Source organism: Boleophthalmus pectinirostris, unplaced genomic scaffold (genome assembly GCF_026225935.1).
Source record: "Boleophthalmus pectinirostris isolate CB_2022bp ecotype Guang Dong unplaced genomic scaffold, ASM2622593v1 HiC_scaffold_17, whole genome shotgun sequence".
Taxonomy (NCBI): Eukaryota; Metazoa; Chordata; class Actinopteri; order Gobiiformes; family Gobiidae; genus Boleophthalmus; species Boleophthalmus pectinirostris.
This window is the reverse complement of record NW_026571115.1, coordinates 21000708-21022674: the sequence shown is the minus strand read 5'-3', so window position 1 is coordinate 21022674 and position 21967 is coordinate 21000708. Positions and strand designations below refer to the sequence as shown.

General features: G+C 39.9%; 2 protein-coding genes and 1 non-coding gene across 3 annotated transcripts; 2 read left to right on the top strand and 1 right to left on the bottom strand.

Annotated features, from left to right (window-relative positions):
* Positions 1-2026: 2026 nt before the first annotated feature.
* On the bottom strand, positions 2027-11952 carry ldlra (low density lipoprotein receptor a). Its single transcript, XM_020937220.2, has 18 exons — positions 11634-11952; positions 9046-9171; positions 8605-8727; positions 8137-8511; positions 7552-7674; positions 7100-7222; positions 6875-6994; positions 6583-6708; positions 6249-6420; positions 5947-6174; positions 5598-5716; positions 5385-5524; positions 5087-5228; positions 4822-4965; positions 4173-4466; positions 3593-3670; positions 3186-3352; positions 2027-3104 (listed from the first exon to the last, which is right to left on the bottom strand). Exons 1-18 carry the CDS (start codon positions 11689-11691, stop codon positions 3048-3050), a joined length of 2715 nt encoding a protein of 904 aa, XP_020792879.1. The 5' UTR covers positions 11692-11952; the 3' UTR covers positions 2027-3047.
* A 4870-nt stretch (positions 11953-16822) lies between these two features.
* kri1 (KRI1 homolog) lies at positions 16823-21504 on the top strand. The gene is made up of 18 exons (XM_055152989.1): positions 16823-17028; positions 17139-17212; positions 17360-17462; positions 17553-17652; positions 17717-17771; positions 17876-17925; positions 17999-18098; positions 18177-18254; positions 18410-18519; positions 18591-18819; positions 19009-19179; positions 19322-19397; positions 19469-19578; positions 19650-19809; positions 19880-20010; positions 20392-20456; positions 20546-20641; positions 20721-21504. The coding sequence occupies exons 1-18, from the start codon at positions 16944-16946 to the stop codon at positions 21184-21186; spliced, it is 2259 nt and encodes a 752-aa protein (XP_055008964.1). The 5' UTR covers positions 16823-16943; the 3' UTR covers positions 21187-21504.
* Positions 20224-20317, top strand: LOC129408786 (Z30 small nucleolar RNA). Its single transcript, XR_008632109.1, has one exon. It is a non-coding gene; the product is annotated as a Z30 small nucleolar RNA (small nucleolar RNA).
* Positions 21505-21967: the final 463 nt, after the last annotated feature.

Below are 21967 nucleotides of genomic sequence, written 5' to 3'. Positions count from 1 at the left end.
TGACCAGGCTTCCACCAGGTTGTATGTGACCTCTTCTTTGATTAATCATTGCTAAAATGGTTCTTCGAAAAACTAGATTTCCATGGTCAAAAACATGACCATCTGATGTTATACAATTTCCGTGTTTGTGTTTGTTATTAACTTATGGCTTTATCCTAGTTTACAGAGTGTCACTCACACAGCTTACAGTGTATACAGCAGAACTCCCCTTGACTCTTGACACTATGAATCTGACCTTGTCCTGTGCACATAACAGAGCAGTCCAGTGGCAGTGTGTGCAGGGTCACAACAGTTTTGAATATTGTGCAGTCAACACTGTGGTATGCGCTTTAAAGGTGCACTGTGTAACTTTTCTGGTAGAAGGCTGATCATCTCTCCATGGATAAACATATTTATCTTCATGGAGACAAGCAAGTGACACTATCATGCCATGTTATATGTCAGAATTATGGAGAGGCAACCCACTCAAAGCCAAAATATGTGTTTTTTCTTTATCATGAAAAACACCTTTAATTAACTGAATACAAGCTTGATAAATGTAATATACAGTGGAACATTTTAGGCGAAGCAATAATATTTTCAGTCAGTGCTGGGCCCCTGGAAAATTTGTATTTGACAAGGCAGAAGGGGAAGCACTGTCTATGATTGGCTTGTTTGTGACTGACAATATCTTTGCTGATTGGTCAGCCCAATGCTTTTCTCAGCCATTTCCAGCAAATGCCGAACCTTAACCTGACACAGGCCCACAGCAAGGCAGGACCAACACAGCCAATCAGCAGCCATGCTTCCCCTGCCACCCTGCCCAAAATAAATTGGCAGAGTGCATGTCCACATGTCTTGAAAATATGTAGAAAGCTTCTGAAATCAGTTGGGGTGACTGTTATTTTGATGGTAAATCATCTTTACAGCAGGCCAGATGGATGGTGTTGTCTCAGCTGTTAGCTAGATATATGCATTTTGCACTTAGACCCAACAGGTACCCCAGAAGGAGGAGGTTGTCAGCAATGAAATTAAGGGAGAATATGAGAGACATTTTATTTGTGGTGAAGAGGAGGAGATGGAGGGGCTGAGGATGCTGATTCTGCAATAAAGCTGGAGAAAAAAGGGTTGTCATTTAATTTAAAGATTGAAGGGAGAGCATAAATGTATATGACTTGATTTCAAGGAGACTGGTTAGGGCTAGAGTATTAGGCAGGGCAAGGCAAGTGTATTTGTGTATTTGTACACAAAGTCATCCAAAGTGCAAAGAAATACATTAAAATCACAATAAACACACGATTCAAATCTGGGACCTTCCTGTTGTGAGAGGAAGGTGCTACACCACCTCACGTTGTGCTTAAGCATTTTGTTTTTTGTATTTTCATTTGTATATTTTTGCCTTAGAAGGATAAATAAACAGTGTTATGGTAAACTGGCACAAGTCAGTGTGTGTAGTTATCTTTTATTGTTATTATGACCAACAGATTTCAAAAAATGGACAGATCTGAGTGTGAGTCAGTTGTTTTTGTTTTGAGTAGTTCTCCATTCAAACATTGTTCTCCCCTTTGCCACATGTTGCAAAGACAGTCTATGAGAGGAGTGTGGGGTAATAACAGATACTTTGGAACCCCTAGAAGTTCGAGGAAATTTTCACAGCGGTGTTGTGTTTCAGAGCAGGGGCTGGACCTTCTTGGAAAGCAGGGGGCAGAGGAGGGGGTAGCCCTCTTCACGTTTGGGGCCATACCACATACCACAGCTGCTCATGCCAAAATATACAACTGTAGGCTCCAGCCATTCTACTCGGCCCACATAATGTAATGCTTCTGAAAATACACAAAAAGATATAGGCTAAATATGATGTCTAACTAAGGGACTTTTTACTTAAATGTTTGCATACAAAGACAATGGTACAACTCATTTTGCCCTTGTAGGAAATTCTAAAAAAAACCCAAAAAACCAAAAAAAAAAACAATAAGGCAATAGCATGTCACTGCTCTGTGAAGCTAGTGTAATAGTAATAATTAATACTGACACCAGGCCAAAGTGATTCTATAATAAATAGACTTTTTATTTATGTACAACAGAACAAAAGCTAAAACAACATAAGTAACAAATATTTACAATTATCCACATCATATGTACATACGCATTATGGACGCAATCTATGTACAGCTGCACACGCCCTCCCATAGGTTTCCCTTTTTAGACATATTTACATGACCTCACTTTGTAACTGTTTCTAGTCCATCTAAAATCCCACTGTAAACAGACCTAAACATTTTCAACCTTAGGACAAGGCACACATCAGTCAGGCATTTAAAGTGAAATATTTGTTATTCTATATTATGCTGTGTTAGAGCCACTGTTAACATGTGGCTTAAGTTATGGGGGAATGCACAGGTAGGTCCGGCCCTTCACCAAGATGTAAATAATGTCCACGTGAACCACACAGAAGGCAGCCATTACTCACATATGGGCCCATCAAAGCACCCGTGATGAACAGGAATGTGGTCGTCCTCCTGAGAGGAATAAGGCAGGAAAGATTTCCTCTAACTAGTCCTGAGAAAGTGCAGTTTCACTTTAAAAACACAGAGGGGGGTCATGGAAGAGTGCAGTGACAAGGCACAAACAAGTGTGGCTCAACAGTGGCTTAGGTCCCTTTTTTTGAGAATACATGAGGCAAAGGCTGCTTTCATATCACAAACTTATACACACATGGTGAGGTCACTATGGTGAAAGTAATGAGTTAGCAATAATTAGAGTGGACATTCATTTGTTTTTAGTTCAAAAATAGAATTAGATGTGATGTTTTTTACAAAAGACTATATTTTTTCAAGTTACTTGAGTAACTGTAGATTTACCCCAACTTAAAATCGTAAAAATAATCTTCTAAACTTGGGATAATTTCTTGACCCTTTTAGGGTGACATATGAAAAAGAACCTCATCACATCTTCTGATGGGTTAGCTAAATGGAGATTATAGATTGTCGATGAAGCTTGTACTCCTGATATCTAACCCTGGCTGTCCACTGAGTGCTATATCTTTACACTATGTGAGGTAGACGTCTTCAGTTTTCAGTGAAGGCTGGATTGTCTGCTTCTTCATTCAAGTCAACTATTTGTCTCTGAAACAAACACAAAAGATTAAATCTGTTAAACTAGTCTTTACACTGTTCCAGTGTTGTACTTTTAGAGCCAATCCTTACTTTTGGATATATGTAACCAGCATCAAAACTGCTGCTCCTCCAGATGCGCACCTGGTCCTCGGTTGTCTTCTGGTACACTGGGTTGTCAAAGTGAATCGTGTTGGTGTTCTTAAGTCGATAGTTTCTCCACAGCAGCAATCCACCAACAATCACCATACAGACGATGACTAAAGAGACACAAGTCACATTAAGAGAAACATTTTGGAATGGACCTTTACAGTGACATCAGGACTAAACCAGATCTAGAACACCATAGAACTATGCTAGACCGTGATAGAAGGCAGAGGTAATACACTAAACTTACTTCTGAGCACTACCAGAAAAAAATATCCATACATCATTAGAAGAACACATATCAGTGTGTGAACCATTGCTCTAAAATCTTTAGCAAAGTCAAAGGCACTCACCTAAAGGCAGAGTGATGTACAGAGCGATGGGGGTACTTGAGGCTGTACTGGGTATAGCTCCAACGACATGTCTGGAGTCTGAGGGGAAAGTAAACAAAACATTGATATGGTACTAAAACAGCTCCTGTGTATGCTGACCGAGAGCAATGTACACTGGGGCTCAGGGTCTATTCATGAATTTAGAGGCCCCACAAGGTAGTTCAGGTTTATTGACAGCGAGTAGGGAGGTAGCAGCCCAAACAGAAAAGGGGTCATGACAACGTATGGGTCATGACGTCTATTATGATTCTAAAACGTAGAGTCAACATGCTGAAACAACATGTTTTCAGTTTGCAAAGTCTAATAACACTGTGCAGGTCTGTTTACATGGTGACACAAAAATCCAAGCTGTCTTTGATTGTTAGACCAAACAAAATCACTTGCCGGTAATTAAAAAAAGTTTTATCTTTGATTTTGTGAGTTGTTTTTAAATAAGAGTTTTATTCATGTACGGTAATTCCTTTAAAATAAAGTAATTTTGCAATCATATTTTCTATCTATCATTTGTTATTTGTTTTGGTATTCACAATAAAAGGGTTACCTGAGGTAGTGACTGGAACCTGGGAGGTGGTCTGGGCTCTGGGAGGCACAGTAGTGGAAGTCACAGCTTTAGGTCGGGGGGTGCTGGGTGCAGCAGTCATCTTCACGGTGGGTTTAGTGGTGCTTGGAGCTGGGTGGGTCACAGGTGTGGGGGGAGGTGTGGTCACTGGTTTATGGACCACTACAGGGGCCTGGGTGGTGGTGGGGATCAGGGGCTTAGCTGTGGTTGTGGGTGTGGTGGGGGGCTGCACAATCTCGGGCCTGGTGGTGACAGGACGGGCAGGTGTGGGGACGACTGGAGAGGAGCCAACAGTGAACATTAGCTATCATTTGACAAAACCCCTGTAATATGCTTTATTCAAGCAGCTTGAATATTGCATATTGTTGAGCATTAATAGGCTTCATAACAAAAGGGACAGTGTAGTCCTTCATTCATCTATTTGTCCATCCAGAAGCCATTTTCAATTTATGTTACAGGCTTAAAGCACTGAAAACTTAGTTAACTCAGGACAGCATAAAATCCCAGGGCTTCAAGACAGTTACATCAGTTGAAAATGGCTTCTGGATGGAAGCCAATACATCTTGATCACAAAAACAGAGTCCACATGAACACAGATGAAACTTTCTTTACACATAAAAGGTTCACATACCAGGAACACATCTCCTCATGTCTCGGGCGAGCGTCATGTTGTCAGGACACACACAGGTGTATCGTGGGGGGTGTCTCCCCACCTGAGGGGCTGCCAGACACATGAACTCACAGCCACCGTTGGACACTTGGCACCAGTCTCTGCCTACAATAATACAACACAACATTCTTTTACAGGCTATAATAACATCCTTAGTATTGATTACAGTTCAAGAAACAAATATAGGCTAGTATTGGAACAGTATATGAACACAACAGTCTCCTACCAGCAGGCTGCTTGAGGTTATGGTACAAAATAATGTCCTCGGGTGATGAGAGGTGTTCGGCCACTGGTCGTATGTCCTCTCCGGTCAGTCTGTTTGCACTTAGGATGGCATTGTTACTGACGTCAGTCCAAAATACTCTCTCCTGTAAATTACACAACAGCATTAGAGCTTGTTTTATAAAGCATTAACATATTACCATCAAATTACAGACAGTATTTAACCAATCGTTACCAATAAATCATTTGGGATGTTTGGATGTGGGCTGAGAATAATCTAGTTTATAATGCTGTATACATACCTCAAACACAGTCAGTCCCAGTGGGTGAGCCAGCTGCTCTTCGTCAATAATAAGGGTGCGCCGCCCCCCGCCTTGCACATCGATACTGGAGAGAGTGTGTAACTTGGAGTCCACCCAGTACAGCCGCTGGTTCAACAGGTCTGTGGGAGCAGGGGTGGAGGTCAGACGAAAGGATCCATTATCACAAAGGATGGAGGAAAGCCAAGTGTTTACCCAGAGTGATGCCATTGGGCCACTCGATGTTGTCAGTGACCAGAGCAGTGCGGTCCACTCCATTCAGTCCACCCTTCTCAATCTTAGCAGGGTTACCCCAGTCTGTCCAGTACAGGAAGCTGAGAAGAAACATTGTTATTTTTAATGAACAATACACATATCTTATGTTATAGATGATAAAAAAGTGCATTCTATGCTAAATTGACTTTTTGAGCAAGGTAAGGTAAACACCATTCTGTATATATTACTTTTGAACCTAATAAAATGGTGTTTTTTTATCCTCAAGATTAGCATCATCATTAGCAGCTCTCTGTGTTTCTGAAGAGGTTACAATGACTTTAAAACTTACTTGCTGTGAGGGTCAACCACAATGGCCCGGGGCTTGGACAGTCCTTGGTAAAAGAGAGTTTTTCGGCGTGTCCCATCAGCGGTTACTACAGAGATAGTGCTGCGGATGCTGTCAGTCCAGTACAGGTTCCTGTGGATCCAGTCAAAGGCGATTCCCTCGGGAGCCTCAATGTCAGTACTGATGAGTATGTTATGACTTGAGGGGTTCTCAGCCAAATCCATCTGAGCTCTAGAGAGAAACCACAATTTAAAAGAAAATAAAAGATCATTTATACTACTTCATTGTTGTGTTGAATAAACTACCTGTAGATCTTCTTTTGAGAGATGTCAGACCAGTATATGTCCTTGGTGGCCATATTCATGTCCAGAGCCACTGCGTTTTTCAGTCGGGGGATGACTCTAGTGTACTCACTCTTGTCCAGGGTCATTTTCCTGACCTCATGACGGTTGGTAAAGAACAGGTAAGCTATAGTACCTGCAGGATAAGAAAAATAAATCATGCATTGACTTTAAAATAAAATAAAATAAAATAAGTTTAAAATGTATAATATGTTTAAATATGGAACATCCATTCATTTAAAATTTTTACTTTTTTCCAAAAATACAAGTCACTTTGTACTCAGAAGATTACATTTACCAATAGCTTTGCAGGCTTTGGTGGCAGGGTCGACTTGATATCCCTCCTCACACTGGCATTTGTAACTGCCAATCTGATTTATGCAGATCTGACTGCAGGTGTCTGGATTGGCACACTCATCGATGTCTGATTAAACAAAGCAAAAACATTACTTTAAAACCAGTGTAATTTATTGAAAGTAAATAATTTGCAAATAATCAACTCTGTGACCTGAGTGAGAGTGAGTAAATAAAACATGCAATAAGATCAAGGTTCCAAACTATCGAAAAAACATTTGATTAAACTCAGTTACCTTCACATCTCTTTCTATCAACCAGATAGAACCCGGATGGGCAAAGGCACTCATATCCAATCTTAAGGTCATTACAGATGTGTGAGCAGCCGCCATTGCTGAAGAGACACTCATTTTTGCCTGCAGTGAAGAGAGGTGAGTAAGTGTTTTGTTTGTTTTTCTGTTTGTTGACAGACTTGAGACACAGAGGTTATAATTAAGTATAAGAGATTGAGCTGTACTTACCACATTCTCTGAGCGGCTCATCGGACCAATCCCTGCAGTCCCTCTTCCTGTCACACACTTTGTCCATTTGGATGCACTCCCCACTACGACATCTGAACTTTTGAGGGCCCTCGCACTGTGTCACTGAGGGTGAGAAACCAAATATTACAGCAGGTAAGGAGGGAGGTGGGAAAGATATCATGTGTAATTTGGCATCCCTAGTCAATGTTTAATAATAAAAAACAAAGCTAATTTACAAAATGAATTGTCAGGCTCACAACATAAATTATGTTTTGCGATTTCACTGTGTAATGAGTTTTAAAAATTTAGCATTCTGTTGCATTTTCATTATGTTCCCATTTTCCTGTGTTAATAAACATATTTAACTTTAAGTAAAAGGGATGAAATGCGGTGCTTGTTTTCTGTCCAAGAACAATGACACTATTAAACTATTATATTCAGGGACACTGTACCATTGACACAGCCCAGCTCATCGCTCATGTCCTGACAGTCGTACTGGTGGTTGCACTGGTGGCTCCCGTGGATACAAGTCCCATCTCCACATTCAAACTCATCAGGACGGCAAGTCGTGCGAGCTACAAAAAAAAACCAGCTCAAATGTAATAGAAAAATATTTACTTTTCAAATTATGAGCTAAAAATAAGATAGTAGTTGGAGGAAATAGAGCAGCCATGTCTTTCTTTACCAACTGGGTTCATATAAGGTAAATATTTGATAAAGGTATCAATATTAGTTTTAGTCAATTTACCCAACTAGTCAATTAGAATCTATATTCTACGCCAATATGATATCACACATCAGTTGATTTGATAGTTTATGGTTAAGGGACCACATTTTATTGGCTAACTAATAGTAAAAGGCTAAGGTCAACAGGTCGAATTTTAAGTATTCAGCCACTGATGATGTTTGTCCCATTAAAACAGTTCATTAACATTGTTAATACAGCAGTAGATGATTTAGTACCTACTAAGAACCACTAACTACCAATTACCACTTAATTATCAAATAATATGTGAAGCCTAAACTAGGTTACTTACCACAGTTCGCTTCATCGGATCTGTCCATGCAGTCCACCCCTCCATCACACTTCCAGTTGCTGTGGATGCACTCGCCACTGCCACACTTGAACTCTAGAGCGGAGCAGCTCTTGGCCGCCACAGTGGTCCGGGACCCGCAATTAGAGGGCCACTCGTCAGACCCATCGCTGCAATCCAAATCCCCGTCACAGGCCCATAAGCGGGGGATACAGGCCGAGCTGTTACACCTGAAGCTAGCGGAGCTACAGGTGATCGGGGGGCATGACGCCTCATCACTGCCATCCTCACAGTCCGACTCTTCATCACACACAAACGAAGAGGAGACACACTGGCCTGTCCCGCACCTGAACTCTGAGTCTGTGCACTGTTTGGGAGCTGAGGGGAAATGAACAAAGGGGTACATACATGAGACCATGCCCCCTTCCTTTTTTCATTTATTTGTTGAGTTTATCAGTGATGTTGGCGTACCACAACTCTCCTCATCTGCTCCGTTCTCACAGTCCGCCTTTCCGTCACATTGCCAGCTCTTTGGGATACACTGGTTCAGTCGGTCTGCGCAGGTGAACTCTGTAGGTCTACACGATTTAGCCACTGCAAACAACACACACAAAACTTAGAACTTAACTATAACTACTTCACAATGCCCTACTGTGGTGCTTTCAAAACACATCCAGGTCATTTAAACATTTGTGTATTGCCTTGAAATGTTAGGGTAAAGTATTTTGACATCATATTTAAAAGTGAAATTACCACAGTTATTAACTAAAAAAATACTTACGATACTTACAGTTACTGAAGCCCATGTATAATGTATTTAACTATTGTAATACCCCAGTCAAATGCTCCATTTCTACAGCCTTTGTTCATTCTTGTGAATACTAGAGGAGGAGTACACTGGGTGACACTTACAGCAGGTGCCAGGGAGCTCGTCTGTGCCGTCACCACAGTCGTCTGTTCCATCACAAACCCATCTGGCCGTAATGCATTTCCCATTGCCACATTGGAACTGTCTCGTCCCACAGGTAATGAAAGCACCTGTTTAAAAACAGTCAACATTAAAATTACTTTTACTTATAGAAGTAAGATAATTTAGCAGTTTTTCCAAAAAGGGAAATAATTATGATATACATTTTTGCCCTTAAAGCTTTGCTATGAAGAAGAATAATTTGCATATTTGCATACATTAACTAGTTATTCATTGCACGTGGGGCACCTGTTAGAATCAAAGTAGCTATCCAATCCCTCTTCAAAACCAGAATGCCACTCCCTTGCCGTTATCGCAGTTGCTATTAGTGCAAGATAAATTGTATGCAACTGAAACTCCCAACTAAATACATATTTTTTTAAAGTTATCATTATCAACATCAGTCAAAAGTGAAACTAGGTTTCTGCAACTGCCAACATCAACCCACTTTGATATGACATTTAAGTAGGTTTACACAGCATGCTCATGTTGCTACTTGTTGAAACAGGGCAGAGTATAGTTAAGTCAAACACGCCTCCTGGCTGCACCTATAGCACGGCTTCTGGTTATCGTCATTTGTCTATACGCATCATCACTGTTCAAATACATAATATTTATGACAATCTTCCCTTCCCCCAATGTTACCCTCACAACACTACTAAAGCTGCATTAGGCTGTGCTTAAGAGGGCATGCTCCCTGAAGACTCCCTCAGGAGACCACCTGTTTGTGATGGGCATTAAGACACTAACGCACCCAAACAGCAGCATTAAGACAATGGACAACACTTGTGGCTGTCACTGATTGTTTGAAACGGGTGCTTTGACTGATACTGTTGAAGATTATTACAGTAATGTTGTTTATCATAAGAAATACCATGAAAAGGTGGACTGTTTCTATTGGTCTAACCTCTTCTCTTGTACAGAAGATCTGCATGTTTGGATTATGAATGGAGATCACTGCCATAGGTACTGAAATGCTTTATATGGCTTCATGTGACAACAAATAATTTATCATGGGAGTTATTCCTATTAGCAAATACAAGCATTCAAATTCATTCAGTAGACTCATAAATGTAACTGTCAGTACTGTAATTATTGATGTTTTTAATACTCTAAAACAGACTATTTAATATTTTGTTACTTCAGTTTACTGCCCCCTTAACAGTAAAACGGTGGATGACAGTACAAGTGTCCCAAAAACATCTGGTTTCCCAGGATTGTGGCTGTCACCTGGACTTGGTTCACGTGGCATATTTACAAAGTGGGCTTAAAGTTCAGCAAACCCCCTGATGGTAGTGTTATTTTTTTGGTCAGTGCACGGGTTATATAAAAAACAAGACATGTTTGACTATTAAATTATTCTCTGTTCAATAAAATGCAATATTATGATGCTTTGATATTGCTAATCTTAATAGTCTCTTACAAATTGTGTCTGAAGCCTAAATCGAATGGGTTTAACCAAACTGCACATTTGATCATACTGTAGTAGTACACTTGTTGTGGCCTCCTTAATCCCTAAATGAACTAATTAGTAAATACTGTAAATTAAAAAAACGTACATAACACAAAGACAACAGTTTCAGATAGGCTGAAACAAAGAGTGTTTTCATTTGTAGTTGTAGGTTTGACCATGGCCTTGGAGCCTCAGAAACAATACATAGCATTCTTCCGTCGCGGCTGAAAGGTGGATTGGTTTGAGCCAGTTCGGACAAGCTTCACCATAAAAGCACATTTGCTTGAACCATACAGTAGAGCGGTCTGAAGCTCTCCCCATATGTTTATAGTATAAAGCCCCTCCCTTTTACTAGAGCGCGGGGTATTTCAGGTAAAAGGAGCAGATCAGTTCCATAATCCAAAAAGCAATCTAACACTTATCGGACTATGCGATATCCAGATTCTTTGGCTATTCCATCAGGGTGGGATTCCACGCAGTTGGCTGATGCAATGTAATAAATTGTGCCATTTTTCCTGATCATGTGCCCAGAATGGTTTTGTGAGTTGCTATTGGCGCGTATCATTGCATCATGAATAACAGCACCGAAAAACCGGCTTTTCTCTCACTCGACTGGAAACCGTATTCTGGCGCTCCTTGAAACCCATTGGCTACTATGAGCGCCACTGTATCCAAACTATGCCGCTCCATTCACACACCAGCCTGAACAAAACACACCAAATGCACTCGAATGAATAATGCAAACTTTATGATGGAATGTGATCTTTTTTTTCCGATTACACATTTTCTTCTTTGAAAGCAAAGAGGGGAGAGGGGGAAAAGAGATTTGACCTACATTTCGAGGAATATCTGTGCCCTCCCCCATCATCATGCATCCGGTACAGTCACCGGAGTGGGCAATTTAAACTACCCCGTGCTGTAATTGGCTCCATTGGCTAATGCAAACGTGAGAAAGTTTACTTTTGGGAAAAAGCGCCAAATTGATTCCCAAACGCATCGTATTTAATTAATGATGGATTTGTAATTTTTCTCATTAACAAAAAGACAAATATAGCCTATATGAATTCTTAAACTACTTACTTGTTTGATAAATGGTGAAGATGAGGAAAACGACGTATGCGTAAAGCAGTCGTCCCATGTCTCCAAACGCGCGGTTGGTTGAACTATGCGCGTCTATTCTTCTGCCCAATGTGACAGTGGATGCGTGCCTGTGAGTGATGCTACTGCTTGTCACTCAAATACAGGGACCCTAATGACTGAATGAAGTAAGTGCTGGGAATATTATTCCTATTTCAGGTCCCGTTGGTTCGGTAATTAGATGGTCCAGTTGATGCTCAGGGCCGGGATGCTCCACACACTGTTCTGTTTGGCAACAACATCAGACCCATTTCAATGTGGTCCAGGGTGGGTGGGACCTGCAGGGGCCCCTGAGAGAGAGGCGGAGCCTGTAGTGGTGTGATTTCTGAGGCACACAGTCCCAAAAATCCGGGGCGGGGTCACGTGCCACGGATTCTACTACGAGTGCGTTAACCCTTTACGCCTGCAAGCACCCTGTAGGAACTGAATGTATGTAGAGTGCTGCTGTATTTGTGTACATTAGCCTCACGGCGGGGCCTGACACTTTCAAGAATTTGACCTCACCATCGCAGCTCGGGGCCCAGTGTGCGTTAGAGAAGAATGCTCATATTTTATACATCATTTATACAGGCCGTGTCAACAGATGTGAAGGCAGACTATATCTACACCCATCAAATGTTACCATTTTGAGATGGGCAAAGGTGCATATAAACATAAATATATTATGGGGAAAACAAGTAGCCTATATGATTCTTTATTAGATTAATAAGGTCTCATTGCTTTTTCAACAAGCCATAACACCAATGAATTATGTCAGTTTATGTAATAGGCTACTAACCATAAGAATAAAACTGTGTGTAGTTATACATGGAATTCCTAACTTTGCAACTGCAGGGGCTGCCCATTTTGTTCTATATTCATTAGCCTAAACCTTAAGGCATAATTTATGTTATGTTTATGTAACATTTTTGCCCTGAAAATGACACAAGCTAGTTTCAACCCATCCCTGCCAGTTCTGGATATAGGTCTAAAACAAATCTGTTTAAATCAGTAAACAGTGCTACATGTCTGAAGTCCACACTTTGTCCCTATTTGAGAGATCACAACTGTGCACTAGATTGACAGTCATTACATGACCACGTAATAAAATAAACAATAAAACTACAGTGAAGAAGAACCTACACTATAGGTTAAAAGGGAAGTGTGATAAATATAGCAACAAACTATAAAATAATAAAGGTTTATGTTTACTCACAATGACTTCCGCTGACCCATCTGTCATAAAAACAGTACGGTCCAAAGTCTGTGGCCCTCATAGGTCCATGTAGTTTACAGCAGAGCAGCACCAGATAAAATGTCTAAAGAGATAAAACATCTAAACAATCTTGAACCATCATGAAGAAGACAACAGCATTAATGAACCAAAATGACACAATACTTTTTTTTCACTTACAACTATAGAGGAACAGAGAGGAGACAAATTATTTTATAAGATTAAACAATTATTAACATCCTATAGAACTTGGCCCATTTCCACATTCTCTTACATCTGTAGCCGTATGAAATGTTAGGGCAAACTGTGAAAGCTGGTACACTGGGGTATTCTCAGTATATCTCAATATCTTCTCAGTTATATGTAAGTAGTCCGAATATTACCACTGTATTCTTTTTATCAGGCCTCATCCTGAACCGGCCCACCTCTGTGCACTGTGGGCTGGGGTCCGCTTAATCCAAACTGACAAGGAATTTTCAGGCCTCTGCAGAAGTGGGTGAGCTGCCCTGGAGATGCCCCACCGCTAACAGTCACATGTAGGCCAGGCTAGGAACAAAAGGACAGAGATCACATTGGGCGTAGAGGTGGGAGAAATATTTAAAAAAAAAAATTATAACATCCCAGTTGTTACTGTGGAGAGTATATTGCCTATAGTTACAGTAGTATAAAATGCCCATAAAAAGAGATTGAAATGTTTAGTGTAATCTCCCAAACAAGGACATAAAGTGATATTTCTGTACTGTGGCTAACTTTATGGTCCAGTCAAGGTTTGCACTTCACTTTAACCACAACCAAGACAGTTACAGGCGCCTTTTAGCACATTCCTGATGCAATTGTGAAAATGTCATCTGAATATAGAGATGATGTAAAAAATACTGAAAGATACATTTTTGTCAGTATCACCTATCCCTAATTGGGTAGCTGGATTTTTTACATGGATCACTAAGATACTCAGTCGTTGTTGTTTTTTTTTTGGGGGGGGGGGTTGATGTCCTTACTGTAACTGACGGGATATGTGATTTGTCATACTCAAGGATAGTCACACCGCAACACATGATCAGACCGATTTCGTAGTTGAAACTTGTCTCTGGGCTACAAGTAATGCCTATTTGGGAAATAAACATAGGGGATACTGAAATGACAAGTTATACCATCTTTATATTCCATAATAACTCAATACATACCTATGAAAAATTTTAATCCACTTTGATAATGTTGGACATCACTAATTTGTTTTTTTACTGTATTTATGACTGGTCCTCTTATTACTTATTTTACTTATTAAGTCTCACATCTAGCTATATGTTGTCTTATTTCTAATTTCTACTGTTTTTCTATCTGTTCCTAAGCTGAATAAAACATTGCACAAGATCCAACCTGGCTGCTGTCCCATGCAAACTGTTAATGGTCCAGCTCAGAAGAGGAAACCAGTGCATATAAGGTCAAGTTCTGAGCAAACCACACCCCCTCTCCTCCCATACTGCTACACACACCACAGCAAATATTTCAGGTTGTTCCACTTTCTACCCGCCACAGCCCATTCACATTAAACAAATTCACTTTTGGCAGAAGGACTTCAATTTGTCACCCCCCCTTAGTTTTCCCTTGAAGGTCAAATCAGGTTCTCCCAGAAAGAACAGATGCAGAGTAGCTCCTCCCACCAAAGGAGATTGGATCGCGGGGATGTGGCTGTGTGGGCTGCGGCCAAGAGCACAAAGAAAAGACTTGTGTTGCTTGCACATAACTTTGTAGTGATGATCTATGACAGTAGAGTGCATGGATATGGTCTGCCTGCTGTCTGTTTGTGTAATGTAATGCATATGGAATGGATTTTTCTCAGAATTAAAATAGAGATGAATCAGGCCAGAGAGTGGATACAATAACTTAAGACTATTGATTGTCATTTTGGGAGCCATGAAATGTATTTTTAAATGTTATGCATTGCAGCTGTGTATTGTAATTAATGCTCTAATATATTTCAATTGCTTATATGCTGAATCAAAACAGAAACAAAACATTATGTAGCTTGCATTAACATTCAAAGAAAGTGCTTCATGTTTCCAAGTGTGCACAAAAGAATGCATATGGTTATTCACTCTAGACATTGTGGATATTTTTTCCACTAACAAGACTGATTAAAAAAAGAAGATTATGTCAGAAAGGGCATCAGGATTTAAAGCAATAAAAAGGCAAACATGCAGGAGTTACATACATGTGAGTTACTGTTGTTCTTATTTTATTCTTTGGTTACACTTAATAAATATATACACCTAAACATAATAAAGCCTTGATGAAGAAAGACATAATTCATAATGAACAAATACTTTACTAATTAATTAATAGCAACAGCAAAGATATAACGTGTGACTGAAACTATGCTACCTAAGCTTTAAGTGTACAATCTTATGACTTAAAGTGCCAGACCCTGAGGTAGGCCTATAGGAGTAGAAGTGATCTGTGATTGTAGAAATGTAAACCAACATTTTAACAGAGAAATAGAAGGTCTATGGGGAGAGATACCTTTTCGTTCTTTAGCCCACACCCATGTTTACTCAGGTGGGTTTCTGAAGATAATACAACAAGGGCCCCGAGATGTTCAAGAGTCAGTCACGTGAGGAAGGGTCACGGTCAGAATCCTGTGAGATAGGAAAAGATTACAGACACCAAATCAGGTCACTTCAAATAGACCACATTATTACTGTAAAGTGTGATTCATATTAGTGCAAATATTCTTCCTCATCCTTCACTGAACAGCTGCAAAAATAAACAAAACACAGTGACAGGGGCACATAATGGGCAATATAGACATAATGTGCAAACACAAACACCTAATTCCAAGAGTAAAATGTATCTCTGATCTTCAGCCTTGCAATAGTCTAGTCTGCAAATGAGAATCTTAAGCAAAATCTGCAATCACCTGAAATCAAGTAGCATTGTGGTGATTACTTCATTAGTCTATTTCATTTAAAAAGCCACGTTTCATACTTATTTCCTAATCATCCACCTGGAGTAGTGTTTTGTTTTAAAGGTGCACTGTGAAACTTTTCTGGTGACAGTCACGTTTCTGCCCACAGAAATGTTTTGCCTAAAATGATTAATTAGCAGGTGATGGCACTAGGCCTGCTAGGTATGTGGAGAGGTGAGCAGCAGTAAGATTGCATGTTTTTGTGCATGTTTAAATCTAGAGCCCACAACAGTTGCTGTCAGGTGATAATAGTGCTCTTCTGTGTTTCTTAAGTCTGGACAGCTTCAAGTTCATCATCTTTTAAAGTCTTACATTGCCGACACTAAATCATCTGAACTAAAAAGCAGAGGTGGGGACTTGCAAATCGTGACTTGAACTCAAGTCAGACTTGAGTCACTATTTTTAAGACTTGACACTTAACTTGATAAAATGGACTAAGACTTGGGACTCGACTTGGACTTGAAGGTCAGTGACTTGGGACTCGACTTGGACTTGAGGCCTGTGACTTGAGAAAACTTGAGAAGCGCTTTTAAATCTGAATTCTTTCTATTCTGACTGTAATCATTCACTCTAAGATCTTGTCAAGACATATAAAAAGGAAAAAATTGCATTTCTTATAATCTCTTATAATACACTCTATAAATACTGATATAAATATACTATGACTATATTAAAAGTCATATAAATTGCAAAAAATATAGACTTGAAATTACTTGAAACTCAAAGCAGACGACTTGGACTTGACTTGGACTTATGAGCCAGTGACTCGAGACTTGACTTGGACTTGCCTGTATTTGACTTGGGACTTGACTCGGACTTGAGGTCAAAGACTTGAGACTTACTTGAGACTTGCAAAACGACGACTTAGTCTCACCTTTGCTAGGTCCTCCAGACTTACACGAAATAAAAACTATGTCAGTGCGCCCTCTGCTGGATGCGGGATAAACTTTCGAGCACTCCGTGAAACAGGAAACCACGTGGTACAGACGGATCCACGGCGACGCTACAGCTGGCATGAAAACACATTACTGTACATCATTTATAATAAAATATAGACGCTTATTATCAGACAAACATGCCCGAGAAAGCGGAATTTAAAATCAACTCGCAGTTTGCGCAAAGATATGACAAATATCGCCAGAAAGAAGAGCTACAGAAGCGTAAGTTTGCAGCCGCTAGCTTACCGTGGCTAATAACACAACGTGGGAACAGCGCAACTTTGGTTAGCATGTAAATCTGGTTGATATATAGTTGCAATCGTGTTTTGCAGTGAAGGATCGTTTCGGAGACAGAGATGAAGACAGTGAATCCTCCTCAGAATCCAGCTCAGACGACAGTGAAGTGGTGAGCAATGACAGTGAATCATCTCATTTAGTCTGTAATTAAAATGTATAAAATCTGTCTATCCACAACAGAATCCCATGTGTTGCCAGAACATATTAGTAGCTAAGCATATTATGGATTGTCATTATCAATTTTGTCTAACCTTAGGAACTTGACCCAGAGCTGGAGAGGGATTTTTATAGAACATTATCACTGCTGAAAAAGAAAGACCCAAAAATCTACGAGAAAGATGTGAAATTTTACTCCGAAGGTAAGTTTGGAGAGCAACATCAAGTATTTTCCTTTTTCCAATTACATGCCTTCCAGGACATTTGTTTAATGTACAATGCCTCTTCTTTAGCTCCATCCACTAGCGATGAAAAACCCTCAACCTCAAAGAAAGCAGTGAAACCTATGTATTTAAAAGATTATGAGCGGAAAGTCATCCTGGAGAGAGAGGGGTGAGTGGTCTGCTCATGTAGCTTATTCGCAGCATTTTTCATCTTACGCATGCTTTTATTACAGCAAATTTGAAGATGATGATGAAAGTGACGAAGAGGAAGCTGTTAAGAGAAATGAGGTATGTTTGTGTGTCTTATGTGTGTTTCAAATGTTTTGAATAACTATAAACTTAAAGATTAAAAATTTATTTAAAGACTTTTTATATTGTCTCTTTCACCACAGAGAGCAGCTTCTCCAAGTTACATTCAAGAACAAAAGGAGCTAAAGGAAAGGTAAGCAGGTAAAGTGTGTTGATATAAGTCTTAAAATCATGATATTAAATGGAAATTTAAAAATTATCCTTAGTTTTCGCAAGTTCATCCAGGACAGTGATAATGAGGAGGAGGCAGGTGAAGATGGCGTCTCAGAGCTGCTGACCAGAAGGATCAAAACACAAGAGGAAAAGGTCTGAATTGCATTTGCACAGAATACCCAGTCTTTAAAAAAACTACACAGTATGCTTATTACTATGATTTGTACGTAGGATAAAGAAGAGGCGGATTATGTGGAGTGGCTGAAAGGCCAAGCCGAGCTCGACGACCAAGAGGAGGTGACGGACATGGTGAGGAACTCAGAAGTTAGTTGTCAATATTGCCAATTTGAAAATGAGAGTGCAAGTGTTCTCAGGTTCTTCAGACACCAGAGTTGAACATTTTCAACTCAGCTTTACAGTACAAATTGTCTGTTTGTAACAAAAACATTTTGTGGTTGTGACAGAAATATTTGCGAGACTACTGGAATGACCCTGAGCTGGATGAGAAGGAGCGTTTCCTCAGAGACTATGTCCTGAACAAGGGTTATCAAGAAGAAGATGAAGATGAGGATCGGTAGGTCCACTAGAAGACTTCAGTGTTTATAAAGAAACCTTACTAACCTGAAACTGTACTGTTGTGGTTAGGATTCCCACATATGATGAGCTGGTCCAGGACGAGGTAGAGGACTCTGAGGAGGAGGGAGAGAGCTTCCTAGAGCGACAGGAAGACTTTGAGAGGAGTTACAACTTTCGTTTTGAAGAGCCTGATTCTCAAGAGATCAAAACATATCCTCGCAACATCGGCACATCTGTGCGCTCAAAAGACGACAGCAGAAAACGCAAGCGAGAGGAGGTGAAGGAGCGCAAGAAGAGGGTACGTGTTAATTTGAATCCTATGCCTTATTGTGGGTGGAAAAGTACTCTTTCATCTATGGAAAAAAGAGTATGCACATAGAAAACTATTCAACAATGCAAATTTTGATTATGAAGACATAATTGTTGGATGTAATGGTTGTGATTACCCTAATATAAGATTCATATTTTAACTAATTATAATTGACAGGAAAAAGAACAGAAGCAAGAGCAGCTGAAGCAGTTGAAGAACCTGAAGCGTAGTGAGATAATGGAGAAGCTGAAGAGGCTACAGGAGCTAACAGGAAATGAACAGCTGGCCTTCAGTGTGGACGACCTGGATGGAGACTTTGATCCTCAAAAACATGACCAGCTCATGCAGGTGCAAATTATGCATATTACTACAAACAGCAACGTTGCTTTGGGATCTCTTATTATTCTTATTATTAACTTCTGTGTTGTCTTTGTGTACCGTTTATCTAAACTTTCCCTTACTATAAATAACATCTGACTTTAATTTGCAGAAAGTGTTCGGAGACGAGTACTATGGGGGAGAGGAAGATGAGAAACCTCAGTTTGATGATGACGAAGAGATTGAGGGTCAGTACAATGCATACATTTTTTATTTTATGTAGATAAAATTAGACTTAAATCTGTCATTTGCAAACCAGAGCATTGGAACTGGGATACATGGACCGGAGAGAGAGGAGAGGATGAAGAGTATGAAGACTATGGTGAAGAGGGGCAGTATGAGCCACACTGTGATGACGAGGGCTTTGTCGTGAGTCACATGTCCACTAATCATCGAAAACATATTTGAGTTTTGTTATTTATAAACTTGTTGCTCTGTAGATGGACGCGGACTATGACCCAAGCCAACACATATCCAAAAAGCAGAAGAAAAAGGAGAGGCAGAAGCTAAAGAGGGAGGACATGCCGCAGATGGGCAAGAAGAAAAAGAAGTCCCACTTTGCAGAAGTTGTCACAAAAAGCAAACCAGTATTTGACCCAAGTATGTCTTACTACTAATGGAAACAAGATGTGATGAAAAGACAAGTATTACAAGTATATTTCTGTTGTAGAGGAGAAGTCCTTTGAACAGTACTTGGATGAGTACTATAAGCTGGACTATGAAGATATTATTGATGACCTTCCATGCAGGTTTCGGTACAGGAACGTAGTGGCAAATGACTTTGGACTGACCACTGATGAGGTGAGAAATACATCAAGTCCATGTTTTGTGATAATTGGCATAAAATATATTCTAAAATTGTTGTTCTCCAACATTTCATACATTTCATTCACTGAAGACTACTAATATGTGTTGCACCTAAACAAGAAAGATTTGGAGCGAGGCAAGGAATTTGAGTTAATGAAAAATGCATTGCTTTAATTCCTACATAACCTTAGCTCTTGCATGGTCCAATGGCAGTGATGAGTATGCAGAGACTGACCTGGTATTGCTGTCCTCTGCTCTGACCAGGACATGATCTCAAATGTTTAATCTTCTCTCTGAGCTTAACCCAGACAGTCCCATTCTGAAAGTGACAGAAGTGTACAATACCTGGTGAAAAATATTTTGCTCTTCATTCAGATTTTGAATGCTAATGACAAGGAGTTGAACCAGTGGTGCTCCCTGAAGAAGACCTGCATGTTTAGGTATGACAGTCTCAGAGAGTCTACATTGTTGAAAGAAATATAACCATAAATACAATTTTGGTCTAACTTCAACGTTGTGTCTTCCCAAGGTCTGAAAAAGAAGAGCTGAGTGATTTAAAGAACTACAGCATCAAAGCTCGAAATGAAAAGAAGAAAAAGGAGATTCTTGGTTCAGTATATTCACAGTGAGTATATTTTCTTCTTCAAATTAGGATTTAATGTAAAACTGTAGTTGAACACAGATTTTTATCCAAATGTCCACAGGGAGGAGCAAGAAGTGGCTGAGGCTAAAGGTAAAATGGGCAAAAAACGTAGAGATCGCCTCAAGAACTCTGAGAAACGAGACAGAGCTGCTGAAGAAGGGGACACGTCTGCACCTGCTCCCACTTTAAGCGTAACCGCAGAGGAAGAGGAGCCTGAGGAGGTCCTGATACCCAAGAAGAAGAAGAAGAGACATACAGAGACTGAACAGAAAGTCCCTGTGGAGGCAGAGGAAGCAGGGGAGGAAATGAAACCAAAGCCAAAGGACAGATTAAAATGTGTCAAGAAGAAGCCCAGACGTCTATCGCTCCTGTCTGCGTCTGGACTTAAGATCGGAGGGAGAGAGTTCAGCCGACAAAGACTGAAGTCCTACGGGCTCAACCCCAAGAGACTGTACTTCAAACAGCTGGGCCGCCAAAGACGCAAGGAGCAGCAAAAAAAGGAAAAGCAGCAAAAGAAAGACTCATGACTGGTGTTATGTACATGAACGGAGTGAACCTAGTGTGGAACTAACTTTAAATCATGTACTATAAGATTTTTATATGAATTTATTCAGTTGATAACAGTTGATTTTTATGACAGCATAAAATATAAACATTGATGAATATGTTTCCCTTTTATATCATACATGACTAGTACAGTGTATGCGTGTATTTTATCTTCTAGCTTCTTACTTATGCACATTCACTTGACCACCTTCCAGGCCAAATACGTCCCTTTGGTTGACTCTGGCTGGCCCATTTTAAGCTAATTTGGATTTACAAAATAAACATATTTTATAATTTTACCTCATGCATGGACTAAAGCTGCATTGCTCTTATTTTAGAGGTGTTTTTATGACTTATTTTTTGTAAGGCAACCTCATTTTCATTGCTCAGTCATAATATACACTCTACTTACTGCTTTTTATAAAGAAATACAATATTATACAGAACTGAGGTAAGCATTTTGGTTCAGCCCTCCACTAAATTTTCTGTTTCTCATGTGGCTCATGGAAAAAATAATTGCTCACTCCTGCTCTAAATAGTCAGTATTACTATACATAATTTTTTTGTTAGAATAATTGGTGTAAATACAGCAGCTTCTAGCCTGATTACATCACAGGTTAGGAGTAAATCTAAATCAGGCAGTGCTCATATCTTTATGACAAAGAAACTTTATTTGATCCTCATTCGGCATTACATGTTTTCTCCAGTGGGATAATTAACTGAACATTTGCAAATAGGAAAATCACTTGATTCAGAAAGAAA

Coding starts and splice junctions, on each gene's coding strand:
- ldlra (XM_020937220.2), bottom strand. CDS start 11,691: ATGGGACGACTGCTTTACGCATACGTCGTTTTCCTCATCTTCACCATT. Junction 9,172..11,633: donor CTTCACCATTTATCAAACAA/GTAAGTAGTTTA, acceptor GTTTTTAAACAG/GTGCTTTCATTACCTGTGGG. Junction 8,512..8,604: donor AGCAGATGAGGAGAGTTGTG/GTACGCCAACAT, acceptor ATTTCCCCTCAG/CTCCCAAACAGTGCACAGAC.
- kri1 (XM_055152989.1), top strand. CDS start 16,944: ATGCCCGAGAAAGCGGAATTTAAAATCAACTCGCAGTTTGCGCAAAGA. Junction 19,180..19,321: donor AACATGACCAGCTCATGCAG/GTGCAAATTATG, acceptor TTTAATTTGCAG/AAAGTGTTCGGAGACGAGTA. Junction 19,398..19,468: donor TGATGACGAAGAGATTGAGG/GTCAGTACAATG, acceptor TTTGCAAACCAG/AGCATTGGAACTGGGATACA.